The following is a 20,819-nucleotide window of genomic DNA, read 5'->3' as shown; positions in this document are numbered from 1 at the left end:
TTTGTTGACGAAATTGTCAGTATGTTAGTGTTAGTTTTAGTCAATATAGCTTAGTTTCCATGTAGTTTTCGTCAGTGGAAAATGTTAGTTTTTTCGTCTTAGTTTTAGTCGACAAGATCAACACTGGTACATACCTGAGTTTTCCCTCCTGTGGTGACCTGAACCATGGAGCGAGACATGGAGCAGCTGATGGAGAAGCACTGGAACACTGCACCGACGGTATTACAGAGACCCAGGGCAATCAGCTCCTACATTAGATTAGATTAGATGTTCTTTATTATCCACAATGGAACATGATCTTGGATTCTTGGTTTAGAGAAATCAGCTAAGCTAAGCTAAGAACATATTCAATTAAATTCAATCTTTATTACAGACTCACGGTCCATATTATCACATACAAAGAAACACAGTACATAATAAAACAAATGAAAAATAGAAAAATTAAAATATACACATGTACATAATACACACATATGTGACCATATTTGACTGAGAACCTGCCATCATGCAAATTCCAGCTTTTCACCAGAGGAGAAAACCCTTTTTTTTAAAAAATGAGTTAATAGCACAGGCAGACTCTTCACATACTAGAGTATGTCTGAAATAAGTGTCAGAGCTGAAATCGACATGTAAATATCAAATAAATGCTTAAACATGTGGCTAGGTGTAGAAGTGAACCTTTTCAAGCCTGTTTTCTCAACTCGCTGTTTGAACAACCAATATGTCAATTTGAAGCTATGATTCCCTGCTTTCATATGACATGAAAAGAATTCCAATGGCAGTCCCTCAGTCAAATTTGGTCACATATATACATACATACATGAAAAAGTTTGGGAACCACTGGTTTAAAAAACGCCCACCCTCCCTCCTCCTCCAGTCCTACCTGGTTGCTGTCTGTCCACCTTGTATCAGTCCTACCTGGTTGCTGTCCACCTTGTATCAGTCCTACCTGGTTGCTGTCCACCTTGTATCAGTCCTACCTGGTTGCTGTCCACCTTGTACTGTATCAGTCCTACCTGGTTGCTGTCCACCTTGTATCAGTCCTACCTGGTTGCTGTCTGTCCACCTTGTATCAGTCCTACCTGGTTGCTGTCCACCTTGTATCCGTATTTCAGCGCGAAGATTCGTCCAAGAGAGATGGCCATGCCGTAGCCGACCACAGCGATGGCGAAGGCGTCGCCGATCACCTGACCAAACAGAGGGACTGCTGGGAAAACGGGTGGCTGGAGGCTGGAGGAAGGACGGTGGGGAACATACAATGATATGGATGACACACTAAGCACATAATCCTGCTGACCTGGGATACAATTTTACAAGAGAGAGAGAGAGTGTATGTGTGTGCGTGTGTGCGTGCATGCGTGCGTGCGTGCGTGCGTGCGTGCGTGCGTGCGTGCGTGCGTGCGTGCGTGCGTGCGTGTGTGTTAGGGTCTCACCCTGATGGAATCGCCCCCACCACATCAATTCCATACTTAACATCCAGGTTCACCTGCCAGGAGATTACTGTGGCGATGATGATCTAGAGAGCGAGAGCGGGAGAGAGACCAAGAGAGAGAGAGAGAGAGAGAGGAGACAAAGAGAGACAGACAGAGACATTACAGAGTAAGTGCGGGTAAAGTCTATTAGAGTGAATTAATAATGACCTTGATGTATTATAATTATACATGTGTTTGTTTGAGACCACGGATGTGTGTGTGTGAGTGTGTGTGTCAGGGACGTGCACACATAGACATCAGCCCCTGCCCTTTTACCCGTCTGTAAAACAACTGCCCTCTCCAGACCATGAATGCAGCATTTACTATGGTGAAAGAAATGCAAATGCCCCTCCTCTCCTTTCCATGCCATACAGTATATACCCGAGAATTGCTTTCTTCTGATCTTGAACTCAGCATTTTGCATTGAAAGACTTTGTTTAGAAATCCATGTCATCGTCGCATCTCCAGTAGCCAACGAGTGCGGGGTGGCGCCCAGAAAATAGCTGATCTACAAGCTCTCAACGCGTCGCAGCGTGACGCGGTGAGAGCTTGTAGATCAGCTATTTTCTTCCAAAAGTGCCAAAAGTGGAATTTCAGCCCCTGCCTCTCTAACACTCTCTGCACATCCCTGGTGGACTGGTGTGCGTGTGCGTGTGTGTGTGTGTGTGTGTGTGTGTGTGTGTGTGTGTGTGTAGTGTACGTGGTGTTCACTCACAGCCAGCAGCTCTACAGGAATGGGCACAGGTAGTTTTTTCCCCAGGTAGATGTTGAGCTCCTTTACAAGGATGAGACCCACTATAGAAACGATGCTGACCACCAGAGTACCAATGTTAGTCTCTGGCAGTAGATAACACACCTCCAACACGGTCTGAAGACGCACACGCACGCACGCACGCACGCACGCACGCACGCACGCACGCACGCACGCACGCACGCACGCACGCAAGCACGCACAGAATGAGGGGGAGAGAGCAATCAGTGATGTAAGTGACAACAGCAACTGATCAAATAGAAACCATAAGAAAACTCTTTGCTGCATTATTCCCCTTCCATTAGAGGGGTGGTATTTTTGTGTGCATTACTTAGGGTGTCTGACTGTGAAAGCTGAGTGAATTAGCCTGATTTACATACAGTATGCATATTGTCTGTAGCCAGCATACAAGAAATGTCCTCGTCTTTGAAAAGGACATTTCTTGTGTGCTGGCTATTCCTTTTTTCTTTGAAAAGGACAATTGTGTGCTGGCTATTTCTTCATTCCTATTTGAGCTTTGTCATTGGTCGAAAAAAACCCGGTCGCAATGAATCAGGAAGCAGACAGGCAAATCGACCAATGACAAAGCTTCTAGGAAAATCTTTGAATGCAGATTGTGGCCCCTAGATGTGTCACAGAGACTAAATTCACTGCCAGAGCCGAAAAAAACCTTCTCTTATGGGGCTTCCTTGGCATATATTTTCTAATGGGGGTCCGCGGACACTAGTTTGAAACTCTATACCGTCATATATACATCTGTCGCGCAAATTATCAAAACATTATAGAAAGTAGGCTAGCCGGCGTTGTATCAGATTGTGAAAATATAATAATAAATAATAATAATAAAATGATTGAAAGAACGAACTAGTGTATTGTCTAGCGCGTGCTGCTTGCTTATTCTATGGATATACATACTGTTGATTTTTACAACTTTGTCATGAGTAATTTAACAAAAAATACTTATGACTCGCACAAATAAATTGCATTAACCAGTGCTGCTGGGCGGGTCTTTGTGCAACCGCTCTGTCATTTAGATATATGCTATACTACAGTAAGTATGTATAATCCTCAGTGGTAAAGGTCATATACTGTAGTACTACAGACTGATATAGTATAGACAACATCCAGCCACTAGGTGTCTCACTAAATCACTACAGTACAGTATTGGCATCATACTTGTTTATTTACATACATTGAATGACTAATTTCTTGCATTCATGTTTTTCATTTTTTGAATGAAACTCTGGGTTTACGAGTATACTGATGTAGTGGGTTTGTGATGGTGAAGAGCCTTTGTGTATGTCATTATTGTTTGTTGCTGTATTGTTTTGTTGTACATTGTATGTTGTGCCCTGAGGACCCCCTTGAAAACGAGTTGCTGCAACTCAAGGGAGTATACGGGGAAAGTGATACTTTTATTTAGCACTTTTTTTTTTGTATTATTTTATTCATGGTATTTATGGAAAATGTTATCAATATTACACCTTTAATTTATCCATTTGTAACTCTCAGAGTTAAAAATGTACAGCGATTTGTATTATGGTGTGCATGTGTGTGTGTGTTTGTGGCATGCGTCTTACATATATGAGTGAGAACGGTCCACTGTATCTGCTGGGGCTGATACCAAAGGTGTATTTGAGCTGGGAGACGATGACGTGCATAGCAGCACCTGTGGTGTAACCTCGGACCAGAGGCTCAGACAGATAGGTCACCACGAAACCAAAATGCACCAAGCCCAGCGCGATCTAGAGGAGGAAGACCATATAGTGGAGAATATACCTTCAGTGATTGTCTCTCTGCACATGTGTGTTCAAATCCCATACGTGTTGATGAATTACATATATTTATTAATATATTTAACACTACAAGACATCTTAAAATGGGGTTTAAATATCATATCGGGATACGGGAGCGTTACTTCAGTGGTATAATTGGGGGTGACACTATTCTACAGTGCATAGTATAGCTGGAGAAGAAAGATCCTCTATATCCTCGTCAATGCCTGTCATATCTCAACCGTGGTCGAAAATGAGGCATCCTAAAAATTGAGCAGTATTTCAGGGTTTGGTGAATTTGAACCGTTATTCTAGCAGGGTGGCACTGCTGGGAGAACACAATCAGAAACTAGGTCATTAAAGGGGCATTCCACTCATTTTCAACATTTTATTATGTCATTAATATACCTTAGAGCTGTTGTGTGGAAACAATAAAAAAGTGTCCCCCCATTCTGTGTTTCCTAGAACTGGAGAAAAATCATTAACATGGTGAATCACATCTTGATAACATCATCAAGATGTGATTCACCATGTTAATGATTTTTTTTCATACTTTCATACAGTTCTAGGAAACACAGAATGGGGGGACTTTTGGATAATAATAGAGTGCAGATTCAAACCCTCAGCTTGTGTCTATGTGGTCAGAAAATGGCCGGAGCTACAGAAGCATCTGAAAATGTAGTGGAAACAAGACGGGTTCTAACTAGAAATGCACTCTGTCGAGCTGCCAACTTGCGCTTTGCACACAAGAAGGCCATGAATGGCCTACTTGTGTGCGAGCAGAGCGCGCAACCTACTGCTGACTCCTGTCAACTTACTGCCCGCCCCTCTTTAAAATATAAAAAATAAAGGCGAAAGCCATAAACAAACATTTAAAATAAAACTTACACCAATAGAGAACAAAATTATTTAACAACTGCACTTAACACTTTCCACAAAATGCGATGTGTTGCATATAAATATCTATACAAAAAGATACTACATTGATAGCGTGTCAGTCAGGCAAATCAAGCAGGCCTATGTACACCAGGCTTCAATATAATACTCTCTCTATGTAAGGTTAGCTCACATTTCACAATCACAAACTTCTGTGCATACTCCCTTTTTAGGAGCTGCAAGTGGCTTTGCTGTGGGAGCATTCGAGTTCAACGCACTACTACTACTGTATAGCTCCCCTCCGAGTGCCCTTCCTTCTCAGCTGTCTCGGTTGCTTAGACTAAACTCGGGGGCAGGATATAAGACTCATCATTATACAACAGGTTGTTTCGAGGAAGCAATCTGATTGGTTGAAACAGCCTTCTAGCCGTGGTTCAAACGAGCACCACTCCACACCTAATCAAAACAAATAATTCAGCTGCTCTGTTTTCCCAGAGCGCAGCAAACTCGGTGGCAAGGCTAGCTAGTTTCTTGGGACATTCGTGGTCGTAGTGACTACATCTGTCATTAAAAAAATATGTTTTTTCAGCGACTGTTGTATAAATGCATTACACTCGAGGGTGTGGTTTAACGTGATTATTGCCACTTCAGTGATGCTTGTGGAACTTGACTACGCCTCGTTCCTGACCGCATCACTGTCGTGGCAATAATCACATTAAACCACACCCTCTCACAACACACAAACTGCATAGTGTGCCGTGCCTATGCCTCGGCCAATGCCAAACCACAACAGAAACAAAATCTGCTCTATGAAAAATCTGCTTTTTTATTTTATTATATTTTTATTTTTTGTAATTATGTATGCATGTATTTTGTGTATGTGTGTATATATATATATATTTATTTTATTTCCTCCAGACTGTTCCGACTATCCTTGGGATTGTGGGTGGGGGGAGGGTGGGATAGGGGATTGAGTTTTATTTTTATATTTTATATGTCTGTCTAATACTTGCCCCTGGGCTACTGTCGAAAAACCTGAATAAAAAGATTTTGAAAAGAAAGAAAGAAACCACACCCTCTCGTGTAAAATTGCTTAAGTCTCTGTCCCCTCTGAGTTACAACTGGGTTAGACCCGTTAATCTCTATATAACTCCGTCTGATTCCTGTTCCTTTGAAACAGGGTCTACTACCCGTAATCTGTTGAGTGCTATTAACCAAGATGTCCACTATAATAGTTTCTAAATGTTTTAAGTTTCCTATATATAACTTTGAAACATAGATTAGTTACGATTAGTTAATGGCACTTTATTGTCCGGTGGAGAACATCAACATATACTGAACATACATATCTTACACAATACACAATCCCTGATTGGCCGAGCGACGCCACCGACATACACAGCCGATTACAGTACTTCTTGTGGCCAGTATGTGATGATATATATATATATATATATATATATATATATATACACATGTCATCCTACATTCAAATTGACTAATGGGAGGGCAGGCAGGCGGGCGGACCTACAACTCAGACATAACCATATCATGAAGAAGGTCAGAGTGACCTATTAATACGCGTTTGTATTAGTGAAGACAGTGTGCAAGACCAAGACTCCATTTTCTGGTCTTCAAGTTCATTACCCCCGACACACCTGTCTTGTCTCCATATATAGTTTTTTTGTTCTTTTTGCGGCTTTCGCCGAAATGGGGGAGAGAGATGGGGGAGTGACATGCAGTGAAGGCCGTCGGGATCGGGAGTCGAGCCCACGGCACACTGCCAGACTCGGACTACCGGCCAAGGTGCCTGGACCGCTGAGCCACGGCCCAGGCCATATATAGTTTTTTTTTACCTGAAATAATCCAGACAGAAATGTGACGGCTGCAGCCACGCGGACCCTCTCGTCATCCCGCGCTGTGATGTTAACCATGCTGGAGGCGTTGGATGAATTGTCCCATATCATGAAGTCTGAGTCTGGAGCCATCCGCTCAGTCACCGATCCTATCATCACACTCATCACAGCGTATGTACCTATACGGACAGACCGGGCAGATTGTTGTGTGTGGATCTCTGTGTATGCATTTAGCAGTGGTGCTACTAGCTGTCAGCAGGTGCCTGAAGGTCTTTTGATTGAAACATTGCTTAACCCTTCAAAGCCCGGATATATTTCTACTTGCAAAAAAGAGATTTCAACCTTACTACTACTTTGTACTTCTACTAGTACTAAGCAGAGGAAAATATGTTAAAAAAAGTGTTATGCAAATGTCATGCACATTTATAATAATTATTAAAATAATAATAATAAATTAATAATATACATTTGGGGCATATCTTTCACAATAATAAATAAAACATGTTCTAGACATTCTAATGATCACAAAATATATATATATTACAGGCATTTTACTTACCTTTTTCAGAGTTAAAGGTTAAAGGTCAAAGGTTAAACATTGTTTATTAATTTCAGAGTACAGAGATTTTGAAATATCATGACCAATGGCATTGTAAGACTAAACAATGAACATCAATGTTTTTAGGTCAATTTTTTTTTTGATAAAATATAAATGTTGCCCAAAAGCATCGCTGGGTCCTGAAGGGTGAAATAATAAAAGTGCAGATCGGTGTGGGTCATTTTTTATACATAACATCCTTATAAAACAGAACATTTTCAGTACATACCGATTGAGATGTGTTTGGAGGTACCAAATATGAAGTAGATGAGGACAGGGTAGAAAGACGAGTACAGACCAAAGACTGGTGGAACGGACGCCAGGAGGGCATACGCCATACCTGGAAGGTCACAGACAACATCTTAACAAACTGTCTGTGTAGCAGATCATAGGTCAAAGTTCAGTTTGTTACAATTTGGTTACAGCAGAAATGCTTAATCATGGAGAGCCGACAGGTAGCATGCCAGTGTGTCCATGTCTCTAAAACATGACTGAATTGTACAAACAAGACAGAATTGTATCACCAAGGTATCATGTGTGCAATTGAAACAATGTGGATGTAAAAAAAATGCATTTCTCATCCTTGCTATGCCAATATAATTAAATTACTGAACGGGAACCCCTTTTGGTGTTTTAAGCATTATGTTATACTTTAGCTATTGAAAAATAGCAGATCTAAAACCTCATAGCGCGGCACCGAGTGCAGCGCTACGAGCTTGTAGATCTGCTATTTTTTTTAAACCCAGGAAATGTGGCGCAAATCTTTGATTATATATTCAGAGTGAACGTTTTTAACTCAAATCTTTGCTTCTGGGAGGTCCCTGGAACAACATATATTCAGACGGGGGTTGGCGGCCAATTACATATATTTTTGGGGTTCCTTGACATGAAAATGTTTGAGAACCACTGACATAGAAACATAAGGGTTTTTCAGAAAACTGTCAGGATTTAGAAGACATTTGTAGAATCTGGTGTCATGTCGAAATGGTTTAAGAAACATCTGAATGAAGATCTTGAAGACCCCCTGGTCCACACACCAACAAGTATAGTGGTTGCTGCAGACCTCAAGTCAGGTATAAAGCTTGAACCAAGCACTTACCCTGTGGCAGCTGCATAATCCCCACACTGAGCCCAGAGATGAGGTCTCCCACGGCGTTGTCTCTGATGGAGTAACGAGGGAGCCAGGAGAGGACAGGAACACTGCCCAGAACACAGCTCTTCAGCCTGGGGCCTGAACATCTAACACACATGCAAGAGGGAGACAGAGAGGAGAGGGTGATTTTGTTGTTGCATGTAACAGTACGTTTTAACAGCGGGCGAGCATCGGCCGACACATCGCCCAATCGCCTGTTATCGCCCGAAAAGATGAATTATTTGGGCGACGTGCATGTGCAGGCCGCCAAAAAAAAAAAAGACTCATAAGACGCAATGGAAAATAAGTCACAGCACTCACGTGTGTGAAAATACAATCCATCATAGATTCATCTGCAGTTTTCCTCCCAGAGAAAGCTTAGCATAAACTGTGATCTCTCCCTTTTGAAATATGCTCCTTGGTTTCTGTTGCGTGTAAGCGATTTACAAATCAATTGTCCTCAAAACCCCGCCATCGATCAGTCGCTGGTTCAGACCAAACCAAAATATCAGATTTAAACAAACCAGAAATATGCCCTTCTTAAAAAGGTCAGGTAAAATAAATAGAACTGGCCCATAGTACGATTGCCAGCATTAGCATTGTAAACAGGACTAGTCAAGCCTGTCAGAGCCACTCCAGTGAGTCCAGTCCAAAGTGAAAGTACACCCAATACAGTCATTGAACGTTATAAATTCACCAAGAATGTGTGTCACAAAGTAGCAATACGTAGAAACCATATGAACCAGAAGCAATATGTAGAATCAATGGACATCCTTACAACAAAGTTATCAGTAAAACAGAGGAGACTATGTACCAACATAGCGATACCGGTATTATCTTGCTCTGTGCAGCACTTTGGAATATGTATTTTTGGGGTTCCTTTGACATGAAATGACATAGAAACATAAGGGTTTTTCAGAAAACTGTCAGGATTTAGAAGACATTTGTAGAATCTGGTGTCATGTCGAAATGACACCAGCATAGCGATACCGGTATTATCTTGCTCTGTGCAGCACTTTGGAACTATATGTTTTGAAAAGCGCTATACAAATAAAGTTCATATCATATCATATCATTAAAGTATAACAATAGTTAGTAGATACAACCTGGTAGCAATCTCTAATTCTACTGTATTTTGAGTGTCTAATATATGAGGTTATAGGAGACTAAAAGAGCAATAGCATTTAGGTGACAAATGGAGGGGAAGTCTGGAAATAATACAGAAACAATAAACCCAATTAGATGTTTTTATATATTTGGAAACATTCTGTTATATGCAAGCATACTTCCCCACCCTGTCCAGAGCACGCAGAGGATGTCGTTACCTTATGGATCCTTTGACCTTGTCCGCCAGAGACGGCTTGTTCTCAGACTTCTCTGCTATCTTCTCCACGGCTTCTTCGTCCAGGACATCTCTGTGGACATTGTATCCCACTCTTCTCCTCTCTGTCATGGCTATCGACAAGGGGGGAACTCTGAGGTGCAGGCAGAGGACAGACAACAATGGTACACATCGTATGGTGCCTATACCTTCTGTCTAAAAGGCCTATGCGGCCTGCTTTATAAAGATAGCCTGTTGAATGCCGCATAGGCCGAAACGTTGCTATGTTTCCCTATTAAAGTTTTTTCACTGCATTTGAAGACAGCGTTTGTTCTTTTTCAGTCTCTAGTCTCCAAAATTACAGGCAATATCTAATCTCACAATCTCGATATAATGTTGATATATTGCCCAGACATAATATTTCAAATGCATGTTTTCTTATACTGAGTGTCAGACAAAAATCCAATTACCTCTTCCTGGCTTAAGTGTGTCAGCTGAATCCTTTATTGTCTGAAAGTACAGAGAGTCTCTTCTTTTCTATTCCTGCGTGGCTTTGGTCTATCAGAGTCAGACAATCATTCACATTTTCACAAAGTAAAGTACACCTCAATCTACTTATGCTTTGTAATGATTTCTTTCCACAGAGGAAGAGCCTAAAATTCTCTTTTCTGCTACAGTTCGGACAGTTTGGAATAATGGATAATAGAATAGATTAGATGTTCCTTCAGTTCAGTCTTGCAGGCCATACACAGCAAAAAAAAAAAAAAAAAAAAACCTGCTCCCCTCGGCTGTATCAAGAGTTGGTACTATCTGTGTGTGCACAAATGGTCCTTGTGCTTCAAATTGAATCTGAGGCAGGGCTATCTCCTTCAGGTCCAAGTTGTTCCAAGTAATGATCCAGCACTGGAAATCTTGCAATCTTGCCAATCTCATTTAATTGTACTCCTGCTCCGGGCGTCCAGTTCTCAGGGCAAAATGCTCCTTGAGAGAAATCCGAAGTGCAATTCAGTGTCCAAATTGGAAGTCCATATTAAATCCTTTTGATCCACGAAAAGGAAATTCAAAGTCCCCTGTGAATGCAATTCACCAGTTTTCTCTGTCTGTCTGTCTGTCTGTCTGTCTGTCTGTCTGTCTGTCTGTCTGTCTGTCTGTCTGTCTGTCTGTCTGTATGTCTCTCTGTATGTCTCTCTGTATGTCTGTCCTCTACTCTGCTACTCTGAAGTGTCCTTTATGAATGAGAGAGAGAAAACTTCACAGTGGAGACCTTGAAGAGAAGGAGCTATGACCAGCTGTCATAAAGACAGGGGGGCAAGGTTCAAATTAGTAGATTAGCTAGATAGTCACCATCATTAGTATAGTTAATTAGTGCACAAACTATGATTACACCTGGGCAAAACTGAATCCATTATTTTTTCATTAAAGGCCAAATACTTTATTATGGTCAAAGTGGGTGACAATGTTATCACAAGAAAGAAGAAATCACCTGAGATTTGGAGAACAATCTTGCAGTGAAAAAAAATGGCAACAATAATCAAGAACCCCCCCCCCCCCCCCCCCCCCCCCCCCTGCTCCAGCTAGGTTATCTTTTTTTCCTCCCCCCGCGCAGCTCATCCCTTTCGATGGTATGCGTAGGAGGAGAGCTTTTTTGTACCTGGCCCAAGCCCCCGCCACCCCAACCACCCCCCACAATGCAACTGTAATGTGATGTGATGTATTCTCCCTCCCCCCTCCCTTGTCAACACCCCCACCCCAACTCTGCCCCCCCCATCCTTCTTTTTCTTCTTTTCTTAATTTTTCTGATGCAAGTAAGCTGAGAGCAGCGCCGAAATAATGGCTGCAGCTGTGTAGTTCATTTGTTGTCTCATCCCCCTGTTACTGCAATGAATGTCACTAAGACAAATTCCTATCAACCTCGTTGACATGGCAATAAAATAATCTTGAATCTTGAATCTTGAGAAAGTCCACCAAAGAACAAGATCTTTGGGCAGGATGTCCTTGGTGGTCAGTATAGGAACACACTGAGGACACTAGCTGGAGCCAATGTCCACATGGTGGTCAGTATAGGAACACACTGAGGACACTAGCTGGAGCCAATGTCCACAAAGGCATTCATATTCAAGGGACCAGTGCCCATATTGTTCCTGTCAAATACTTAAATAATGTGAGACACACACAGGGACAACACCAAATACTTAAATAATGTGAGACACACACAGGGACACCACCAAATACTTAAATAATGTGAGACACACACAGGGACAACACCAAATACTTAAATAATGTGAGACACACACAGGGACACCAAATACATGCTCCTTGGTTTCTGTTGTGTGTAAGCGATAATCAATTGTCCTCAAAACCCTGCCATCAGTCGCTGGTGCAGACGAAACCAAAGCAAATAGCAAATTTAAACAAACCAGAAATCATCATCTTCATAAAAAGGTCAGGTAAAATAAATGGAACTGGCCCATATTAGTACGACAGCCAGCTGGCATTGTAAACAGACTAATCAAGCCTGTCAGAGCTCCATCCTAGCCACTCCAAAGTGCAAGTACACCCCAATACAGTCAGTCATTCAACGTTATAAATTCACCAAGAATATGTGTCACAAAGTAGCAATACGTAGAAACTATATGAACAAGAAGCAATATGTAGAATCAATGGACATCCTTACAACAAAGTTATGTTATAGTGATATTAATAAAAATATTTACAGTAATAGTTACAGTAGATACAACCTGTAGTAGCAATCTCAAATTCTACTGTATTTGGAGTGTATAACTGAGGTTATGAAATACTAGAGGAGACTAAAAGAGCAATAGTATTTAGGTGACAAATGAAGTCTGGAAATAACAATGAACTCAATTAGATGTTTTTATACATTTGGAAACATGGAAAACATTTCATTCCGTATATGCAAGCATATACTTCCCCACCCTGTCCAGAGCATACAGAGGAAGTTATACCTTATGGATTCTTTGACCTTGTCCGCCAGAGACGGCTTCTTCTCAGACCTTTCTGCCATCTTCTCCGCAGCTTCTTGGTCCAGCAGGACATCTCTGTGGGCATTGTATCCCACTCTTCTTCTCTCCGCAGAGCCGGCCCAGCCTATAGGCAGAGTAGGTAGATGCCTTGGGCGCCATGAGGGGAGGGGGGGAGTAGGCAGTTGCCTATAGGGGGTGCCATGAGGGGGGGGGGGGGGGGGGGGGGGGGTGCCCACCAAGCATGCATTTTATTTTTTTCAGTTTTTTTATTCGTAATTCTTTTTTAAATTATTATTTATATATTGGTTTTCTAACTCATATATACATATTTTGATGTAATTAATTGAAAAAGCACCTTCAATTTTGAAAGTTTTGACAAATCTAAGATTGGGGCATCACAACACACCCCTCTGACTGCACTGTTTTTTTTTTGTTTAGTCCAGTAACACTTTCACCAGCCACTGTTAGGCCATAAGAGAAATGGAATCCAATGTTTGCTGTGAAATAAAAAATCATCGTCCATCATCATGACGTCGCCTAAAATAGACACTATGCCTATTTGCTAAGACACTATCGAATAGCCAAATGGCATTGACCACGCCTCCAGGTCTTAAGTTAAGTAATAAGACCTGGTACTTAAGACACTCAAAATACAGCATATAGCTATGACACCGGGAAGAATCCTGCCTAGGTCACCAAATGGCTCAGGCCGGCACTGCCTCTCTGTCATGGCTACCGACAGGGGTGGGGGTCACTCTGAGGTGCCTCTCTGTCATGGCTACCGACAGGGGTGGGGGTTACTCTGAGGTGCCTCTCTGTCATGGCTACCGACAGGGGTGGGGGTTACTCTGAGGTGCCTCTCTGTCATGGCTACCGACAGGGGTGGGGGTTACTCTGAGGTGCCTCTCTGTCATGGCTACCGACAGGGGTGGGGGTTACTCTGAGGTGCCTCTCTGTCATGGCTACAGACAGGGGGGGGGGGGTTACTCTGAGGTGCCTCTCTGTCATGGCTACCGACAGGGGTGGGGGTTACTCTGAGGTGCCTCTCTGTCATGGCTACCGACAGGGGTGGGGGTTACTCTGAGGTGCAGGCAGAGGATGCCTCTCTGTCATGGCTACCGACGGGTGGGGGTTACTCTGAGGTGCAGGCAGAGGATGCCTCTCTGTCATGGCTACCGACGGGTGGGGGTTACTCTGAGGTGCAGGCAGAGGATGCCTCTCTGTCATGGCTACCGACGGGTGGGGGTTACTCTGAGGTGCAGGCAGAGGATGCCTCTCTGTCATGGCTACCGACGGGTGGGGGTTACTCTGAGGTGCAGGCAGAGGATGCCTCTCTGTCATGGCTACCGACGGGTGGGGGTTACTCTGAGGTGCAGGCAGAGGATGCCTCTCTGTCATGGCTACCGACGGGTGGGGGTTACTCTGAGGTGCAGGCAGAGGATGCCTCTCTGTCATGGCTACCGACGGGTGGGGGTTACTCTGAGGTGCTTCTCTGTCATGGCTACCGACAGGGGTGGGGGTTACTTTGAGGTGCTTCTCTGTCATGGCTACCCACAGGGGTGGGGGTTACTCTGAGGTGCCTCTCTGTCATGGCTACCGACAGGGGTGGGGGTTACTCTGAGGTGCCTCTCTGTCATGGCTACCGACAGGGGTGGGGGTTACTCTGAGGTGCAGGCAGAGGACAGACAGTGTTTGACAGGGGTGGGGGTTACTCTGAGGTGCAGGCAGAGGACAGACAACACATGGTACAAACATCAACATTCATTTGGATGGCACGCTCATTACAGAAAAGCTGGATGTGTGCATTTCAGAATAACTCATCCCACTGACACCTGGGGCAAAACTGTATAAAAATGTTTAGCGATATTAAAGTATAGATACAACCTATAGTAAATCTCAAATTCTACTGTATATAACTGAGGTTATGTAATAATAGAGGAGACTAAAAGAGCAATAGCATTCTAGGTGACAAATGAAGTCTGGAAATAACAATGAACTCAATTGAAAACATGGAAACATGGAAAACATTTCATTCCCCACCCTGTCCAGAGCATACAGAGGAAGTTACCTTATGGATTCTTTGACCTTGTCCGCCAGAGACGGCTTCTTTTCAGAGCTTTCTGCCATCTTCTCCGCGGCTTCTTGGTCCAGCAGGACATCTCTGTGGGCATTGTATCCCACTCTTCTGCTCTCTGTCATGGCTACCGACAGGGGGGGGAACTCTGAGGTGCTGAGGCAATCAGTTTCGATCCACCCATGAACTGGATGGCAGGTGAGGAGGTGAATGCTGTGGCACTCCTCAAGGAAGCATACGAGGGCCTTTACTGTTCCTAATATATGTTAACGACATAACATCAGCATGTGACTGAAATTTGTTCTTGTTCGCAAACAAATAATTAGAAAGAAGAAAAAAAGGGCACCTTTTTTGTTGTTTTTCTTCTTTCTAATTATTTGTTCCGTCCCCAAACAATTGTGTTTATAGTCATGGTGTCATGATTTGTCACCATCCGAGTTGGCTTTGAAACGTCTATGGGAAAAATGAATTGGGAAATTCTATTCCGGGCCGTTGCTCGTCATGAAAGGGGGGGGGACTGCGACTCTCTATAATCGTTTGAATTTACACTTGGGTACATGTTAGTTACATCAGTGATTCCGAACCACTGACCCCCAGGGGTCCTTGAAGGAGTTCCAGGAAGTTCCCAGCTAAATGATAGTTTGGAACCAAATGGACCCTTATGGGTCTGTAACTCTGAGAGTGTACAAACAGAACCAAATGGACCATTTGTACACTCTCAGTAAGAAGTGATAGACAGGATGGCAGATTGACAGAGAAACAGACAGGCAGACAGAGAGACACATGCCTGCAATAGAGAGAGACAGGTCTGTAACTCTGACCCTAACGGGTCCATTTGGTTCCATTTGTACACTCTCAGTAAGAAGTGATAGACAGGATGGCAGATTGACAGAGAAACAGACAGGCAAGACAGAGAGACATATGCCTGCAATAGAGAGAGACAGGTCTGTATCGAAGGAGTCTTAAGCAACCCTTATCAGTGGTTGATTAGATTGTTAAGCTCTGTGTCTTTCTTCTTACACCAGGTCAGGGCCAAATAAATATATGGGAATGCTGAAGACCAAAACAGCCATCTTAACAAATAACTTCTCTCCGGGTGCAAGAGTGAATTATACATGGACATGCATTGTGTCATGATATGCATCGAACAATAGCTGATCTACAAGCTCACAGCGCTTCACAGCATGACATGCTGTGAACTGGTACATCTGCTATTTTCAGTGCACCATCGTGCAACTAAATATAAACACAGTCCCGCCCCCTTCGAGGGCACGCACCGGAAGATAATTTCCCATTCATTTTCCAATTAGACGTTTCAGAAAGTATTTATTTAAAGACCTTTGAGCCTCGGACAAAGCCAACTGAGCTCCTGGCAAATGATGACGATAAACAAAACATTTTGTATTGGGACGAACAAATAATTAGAAAGAAGAACAAAAGGGCAGTGTTGATTTCGTCCACTAAAACCAAGACGAAAAATGTTCGTCGACTACCTTTTTCCACTAAAGAAAACTAAATGAAAACTAAGCTACGATGACTAAAGCCAAGACTAAATATACTGACAGTTTCCCCTGTCAATAGCAAGTGACTGGCTAGCGGTTCTCATTCAATTAGCTGAGTAACAGAAAAACTCCCAAAACTCCACTTTTTCCCATCGTTCAACTATAACCTATATGTTTTTGAGGTCTTCCACATTATTTTCTTGGCTCTATCAGGAGTGATGATGGTAGTTTACACAGCAAATGATGGTGTCAAGGGAACTGATAATAAAGGCATGCATGGAGTGGACACACACGCATGCCTTTATTATGTCTCTGGTGGGGAACAGGGAGAGGGGGTAAAGGGTTTCTCATGTGTGGGTCCATATTTACAAGCTTTTGCTAAAAAATTGTAAAACTAAACATTTTTTTTTTTTTTTTGCTTTTACCACAAAATGTACAAATCAAGTTCCCCCCCCCCCCTGTATGGGTCCTTGTGTGCTTTCTCACATCAGATATTGACAAGCCTTTGCTACAAGACAAGGTAAAAAACCCCAAGAAACAACAAAAAAACATTTACAAATAGCACCCGAGATAGATATACTGTATATAGTCAGTGTGTGTCCGATGCATAATCCACATAGAAGACACTGGTATATAATCCAGAAGACTGACACTGGTATATAATCCACATAGAAGACTGACACTGGTATATAATCCACATAGAAGACTGACACTGGTATATAATCCACATAGTAGACTGACACTGGTATATAATCCACATAGAAGACTGACACTGGTATATAATCCACATAGTAGACTGACACTGGTATATAATCCACATAGTAGACCGACACTGGTATATAATCCACATAGAAGACACTGGTATATAATCCACATAGTAGACCGACACTGGTATATAATCCACATAGAAGACTGACACTGGTATATAATCCACATAGAAGACTGACACTGGTATATAATCCACATAGTAGACTGACACTGGTATATAATCCACATAGAAGACTGACACTGGTATATAATCCACATAGTAGACTGACACTGGTATATAATCCACATAGAAGACTGACACTGGTATATAATCCACATAGTAGACTGACACTGGTATATAATCCACATAGAAGACACTGGTATATAATCCACATAGTAGACTGACACTGGTATATAATCCACATAGAAGACTGACACTGGTATATAATCCACATAGAAGACACTGGTATATAATCCACATAGTAGACTGACACTGGTATATAATCCACATAGAAGACTGACACTGGTATATAATCCACATAGAAGACTGACACTGGTTTATGAGGTAGAGCAAAAATATTACCTTGTCCCTGGTATAGTCCAAGGGTGGTTCAAGGAAGAGCTATCAATTTGTCCCTGGTATATAATCCACAGTAGGTTACGGAAGAGCACAGAATGACACACCCTCATCGAGAAAAACCAAGTAAGAAAATATAATATATTATCCTATGCTCATACCCAGACGAGTTGAACTAGTTTTGGTTCAGGTCACAAAGACAAACATAGATGTAAGAAGGGATCGTATATGGGACACGCACATGTTGACTGGATGACGTTAATGGATGTCTGTGTAAAATATACAGGACAAGACCTAGAATCCGTACATCTTGAAATACTTGCTGCAGATTTGACAGGAAAGCCCTAAGCTTTCACATGCATGTAAATGGCCTGCACATCAAATGGGGGGGGTTGTGTGTGTGTGTGTGTGTGTGTGTGTGTGTGTGTGTGTGTGTGTGTGTGTGTGTGTGTGTGTGTGTGTGTGTGTGTGTGTGTGTGTGTGTGTGTGTGTGTGTGTGTGTCTCAGACTAGAAGGTAATTGGATATTTTTGCGGTCGGAAACATCAAAACATCACTCCCTAAATCGGGACTATATCCTCTATTATGAGGGGTTCAAATATCCAATCTTAACCCTCCCGACTAGTTCACAGACCATCCCGATCATTTCAAAACATTTGATATTTATCTGGATGATCACCACTGTCTGAGTTGGATGGCAAGGCGAGGAGAGGACTGTTGACATGACAATCAATTATGTCAATCTGTTACGGGTGCACTGACCAGCTGAAACGTGACAATATACAAGAACACTTTACTTTATTTGTTTATTTACGGGACAGCGCAAATTATTGAACATTTCGATCAATACACATGATTGCATGTAAATATGCCGGATTTAGCTACATGTATAGAAGCAAATTTCCATCCCTAGTCCTAGGGATGTCCCAATCACATTGTTTTGCTACCGATCCGATTCCGATCATTTGATTTGATTGATTCCAATCAAGATACATCATACATACATACTTTTTTGGCTTAGGTACCCCTTGGGGGGAAGATTTTTTTATTTGTAGGGTTCATTCAAAAAAAAGAAGAAAAAAAAAGAATTCCCCACCCCAAACGATTAATCGATTAATCGTTAATATTGAATTATACAAATCGATTTTCATTTTGGACACATTTACACATCCCTACTTACAACCTTACCAAACCTTGTTACCAAACCTTACAACCTTACCAAACCGTGTTACCAAACCTTACAACCTTACCAAACCTTGTTACCAAACCTTACAACCTTACCAATCCTTTTAACCAAACCTTGTTACCAAACCTTACCAAACCTTGTTACCAAACCTTACAACCTATACCAAACCTTGTTACCAAACCTTACAACCTTACCAAACCTTGTTACCAAACCTTACAACCTTACCAAACCTTGTTACCAAACCTTACAACCTTACCAATCCTTGTTACCAAACCTTACAACCTATACCAAACCTTGTTACCAAACCTTACAACCTTACCAAACCTTGTTACCAAACCTTACAACCTTACCAAACCTTGTTACCAAACCTTACAACCTTACCAATCCTTTTAACCAAACCTTGTTACCAAACCTTACAACCTTACCAAACCTTGTTACCAAACCTTACAACCTATACCAAACCTTGTTACCAAACCTTACAACCTTACCAAACCTTGTTACAAAACCTTACAACCTTACCAAACCTTGTTACCAAACCTTACAACCTTACCAAACCTTGTTACCAAACCTTACAACCTATACCAAACCTTGTTACCAAACCTTACAACCTTACCAAACCTTGTTACCAAACCTTACAACCTTACCAAACCTTGTTACCAAACCTTACAACCTTACCAATCCTTTTAACTAAACCTTGTTACCAAACCTTACAACCTTACCAAACCTTGTTACCAAACCTTACAACCTATACCAAACCTTGTTACCAAACCTTACAACCTATACCAAACCTTGTTACCAAATCGAAATCGGGGCTGATCACATCATTTTCAAGTGATCGGAATCGGATCGGGAGCAAAAAAACATGAACTTGAACAACCCTAGTATCAATATTATATCCATATCATGATATTAGACTGGATATTGTCTGTGATTTTGGATATTGTACTATAGTGATATGTTCTATAAATCGGACCGGGAAAAATCGGTATCGGCAAAAAATCCAATGGACGGAATCAGACCGGGAGCAAAACAAAACGTGATCGGGACATCCCTACTCTCACTCAATGACAATCCGAGGGGTCTGAACTACCATAACAATGGTATAATAATGTTCTATATCAGTGGTTCCCAAAGTGGGGTCCGGGGACCCCCAGGGGTCCTTAAGAGAGTTCTAGGGGGTCCCCAGCTAAATGATAATTAGGAACCAAATGGACGCTTATGGATCTGTAACTCAGAAAGTGTACAAATGGAACCAAATGGACCCTAATGGGTTCATTTGGCTCCTTCTTTGGACTGAGCTAGGCACCTATGCATAATGTAAAGGGTGGTGAAGGTGTTTTAGGGATACATATTGGTGTCCAAGATAACAACTTTTTGTGGGGGAACACCCCTTGCCCAATGCTAAATCCCCATATAGTAGCTTTAGCCATCTCGCCCATAAATAGGGCCCTAAGGGCTCTATTTTCGTCCAAGTTAAACCCCTTATCCCTAAACTATACTTTGCCCTTTTGACAGTATACTAAAATGGTAAATGGTGCATTTATATATCGCCTTTATCCAAGGCGCTTTACAGAGATTGTGCATTACATTCACCCATTCACACACACACACACACACACACACACACACACACACACACACACACACACACACACACACACACACACACACACACACACACACACACACACACACACACACACACACACACACACACACACACACACACACACACACACAGATGCCGGAGGAAACCATGCAAGGCACCAACCTGCACATCGGTAGCAATTAGGGGTTCAGTGTCTTGCTCAAGGACACTTCGACACCAACTCTGGGGGAGCCCGGGTTCGAACTGGCCCATCCGGTCACTCTACCCCTGAGCCACTGATGCCCATTAGTGCTGATGTTGGCGGGATCAAACCTGTGACTTTTCAGCCATTCCACAAACTAAACATCAGTCTCTCTAGAT

General features: G+C 42.3%; 1 protein-coding gene across 4 annotated transcripts in view; it reads right to left on the bottom strand.

Moving 5' to 3' along the window:
• slc26a6.2 (solute carrier family 26 member 6, tandem duplicate 2) overlaps positions 1-14,927 on the bottom strand; it is a 43,250-nt gene extending 28,323 nt beyond the window's left edge. Inside the window, exons 1-10 of one of the 4 annotated variants that reach the window (XM_079490485.1) lie at positions 14,834-14,927; positions 9,786-9,935; positions 8,428-8,567; positions 7,558-7,668; positions 6,731-6,909; positions 3,804-3,968; positions 2,188-2,340; positions 1,434-1,516; positions 1,083-1,230; positions 135-248 (exon numbers count right to left, since the gene is read on the bottom strand). In XM_079490485.1, coding sequence (XP_079346611.1) covers positions 135-248; positions 1,083-1,230; positions 1,434-1,516; positions 2,188-2,340; positions 3,804-3,968; positions 6,731-6,909; positions 7,558-7,668; positions 8,428-8,567; positions 9,786-9,935; positions 14,834-14,892 — 1,302 coding nt within the window. In that variant the 5' untranslated portion in view covers positions 14,893-14,927. Of the gene's footprint in view, positions 1-134; positions 249-1,082; positions 1,231-1,433; positions 1,517-2,187; positions 2,341-3,803; positions 3,969-6,730; positions 6,910-7,557; positions 7,669-8,427; positions 8,568-9,785; positions 9,936-10,251; positions 11,285-12,495; positions 12,561-12,747; positions 12,871-14,833 lie in introns of those variants that run through there. The other 3 variants (XM_079490486.1, XM_079490488.1, XM_079490487.1) reach the window with 3 other exon arrangements.
• Between the last annotated feature and the right edge of the window lie 5,892 nt (positions 14,928-20,819).

This window comes from Electrona antarctica (genome assembly GCF_951216825.1).
Source record: "Electrona antarctica genome assembly, chromosome: 2".
Taxonomy (NCBI): domain Eukaryota; kingdom Metazoa; phylum Chordata; class Actinopteri; order Myctophiformes; family Myctophidae; genus Electrona; species Electrona antarctica.
The sequence above is the reverse complement of the archived record's forward strand: the minus strand, read 5'-3'. Positions and strand labels throughout refer to the sequence as shown.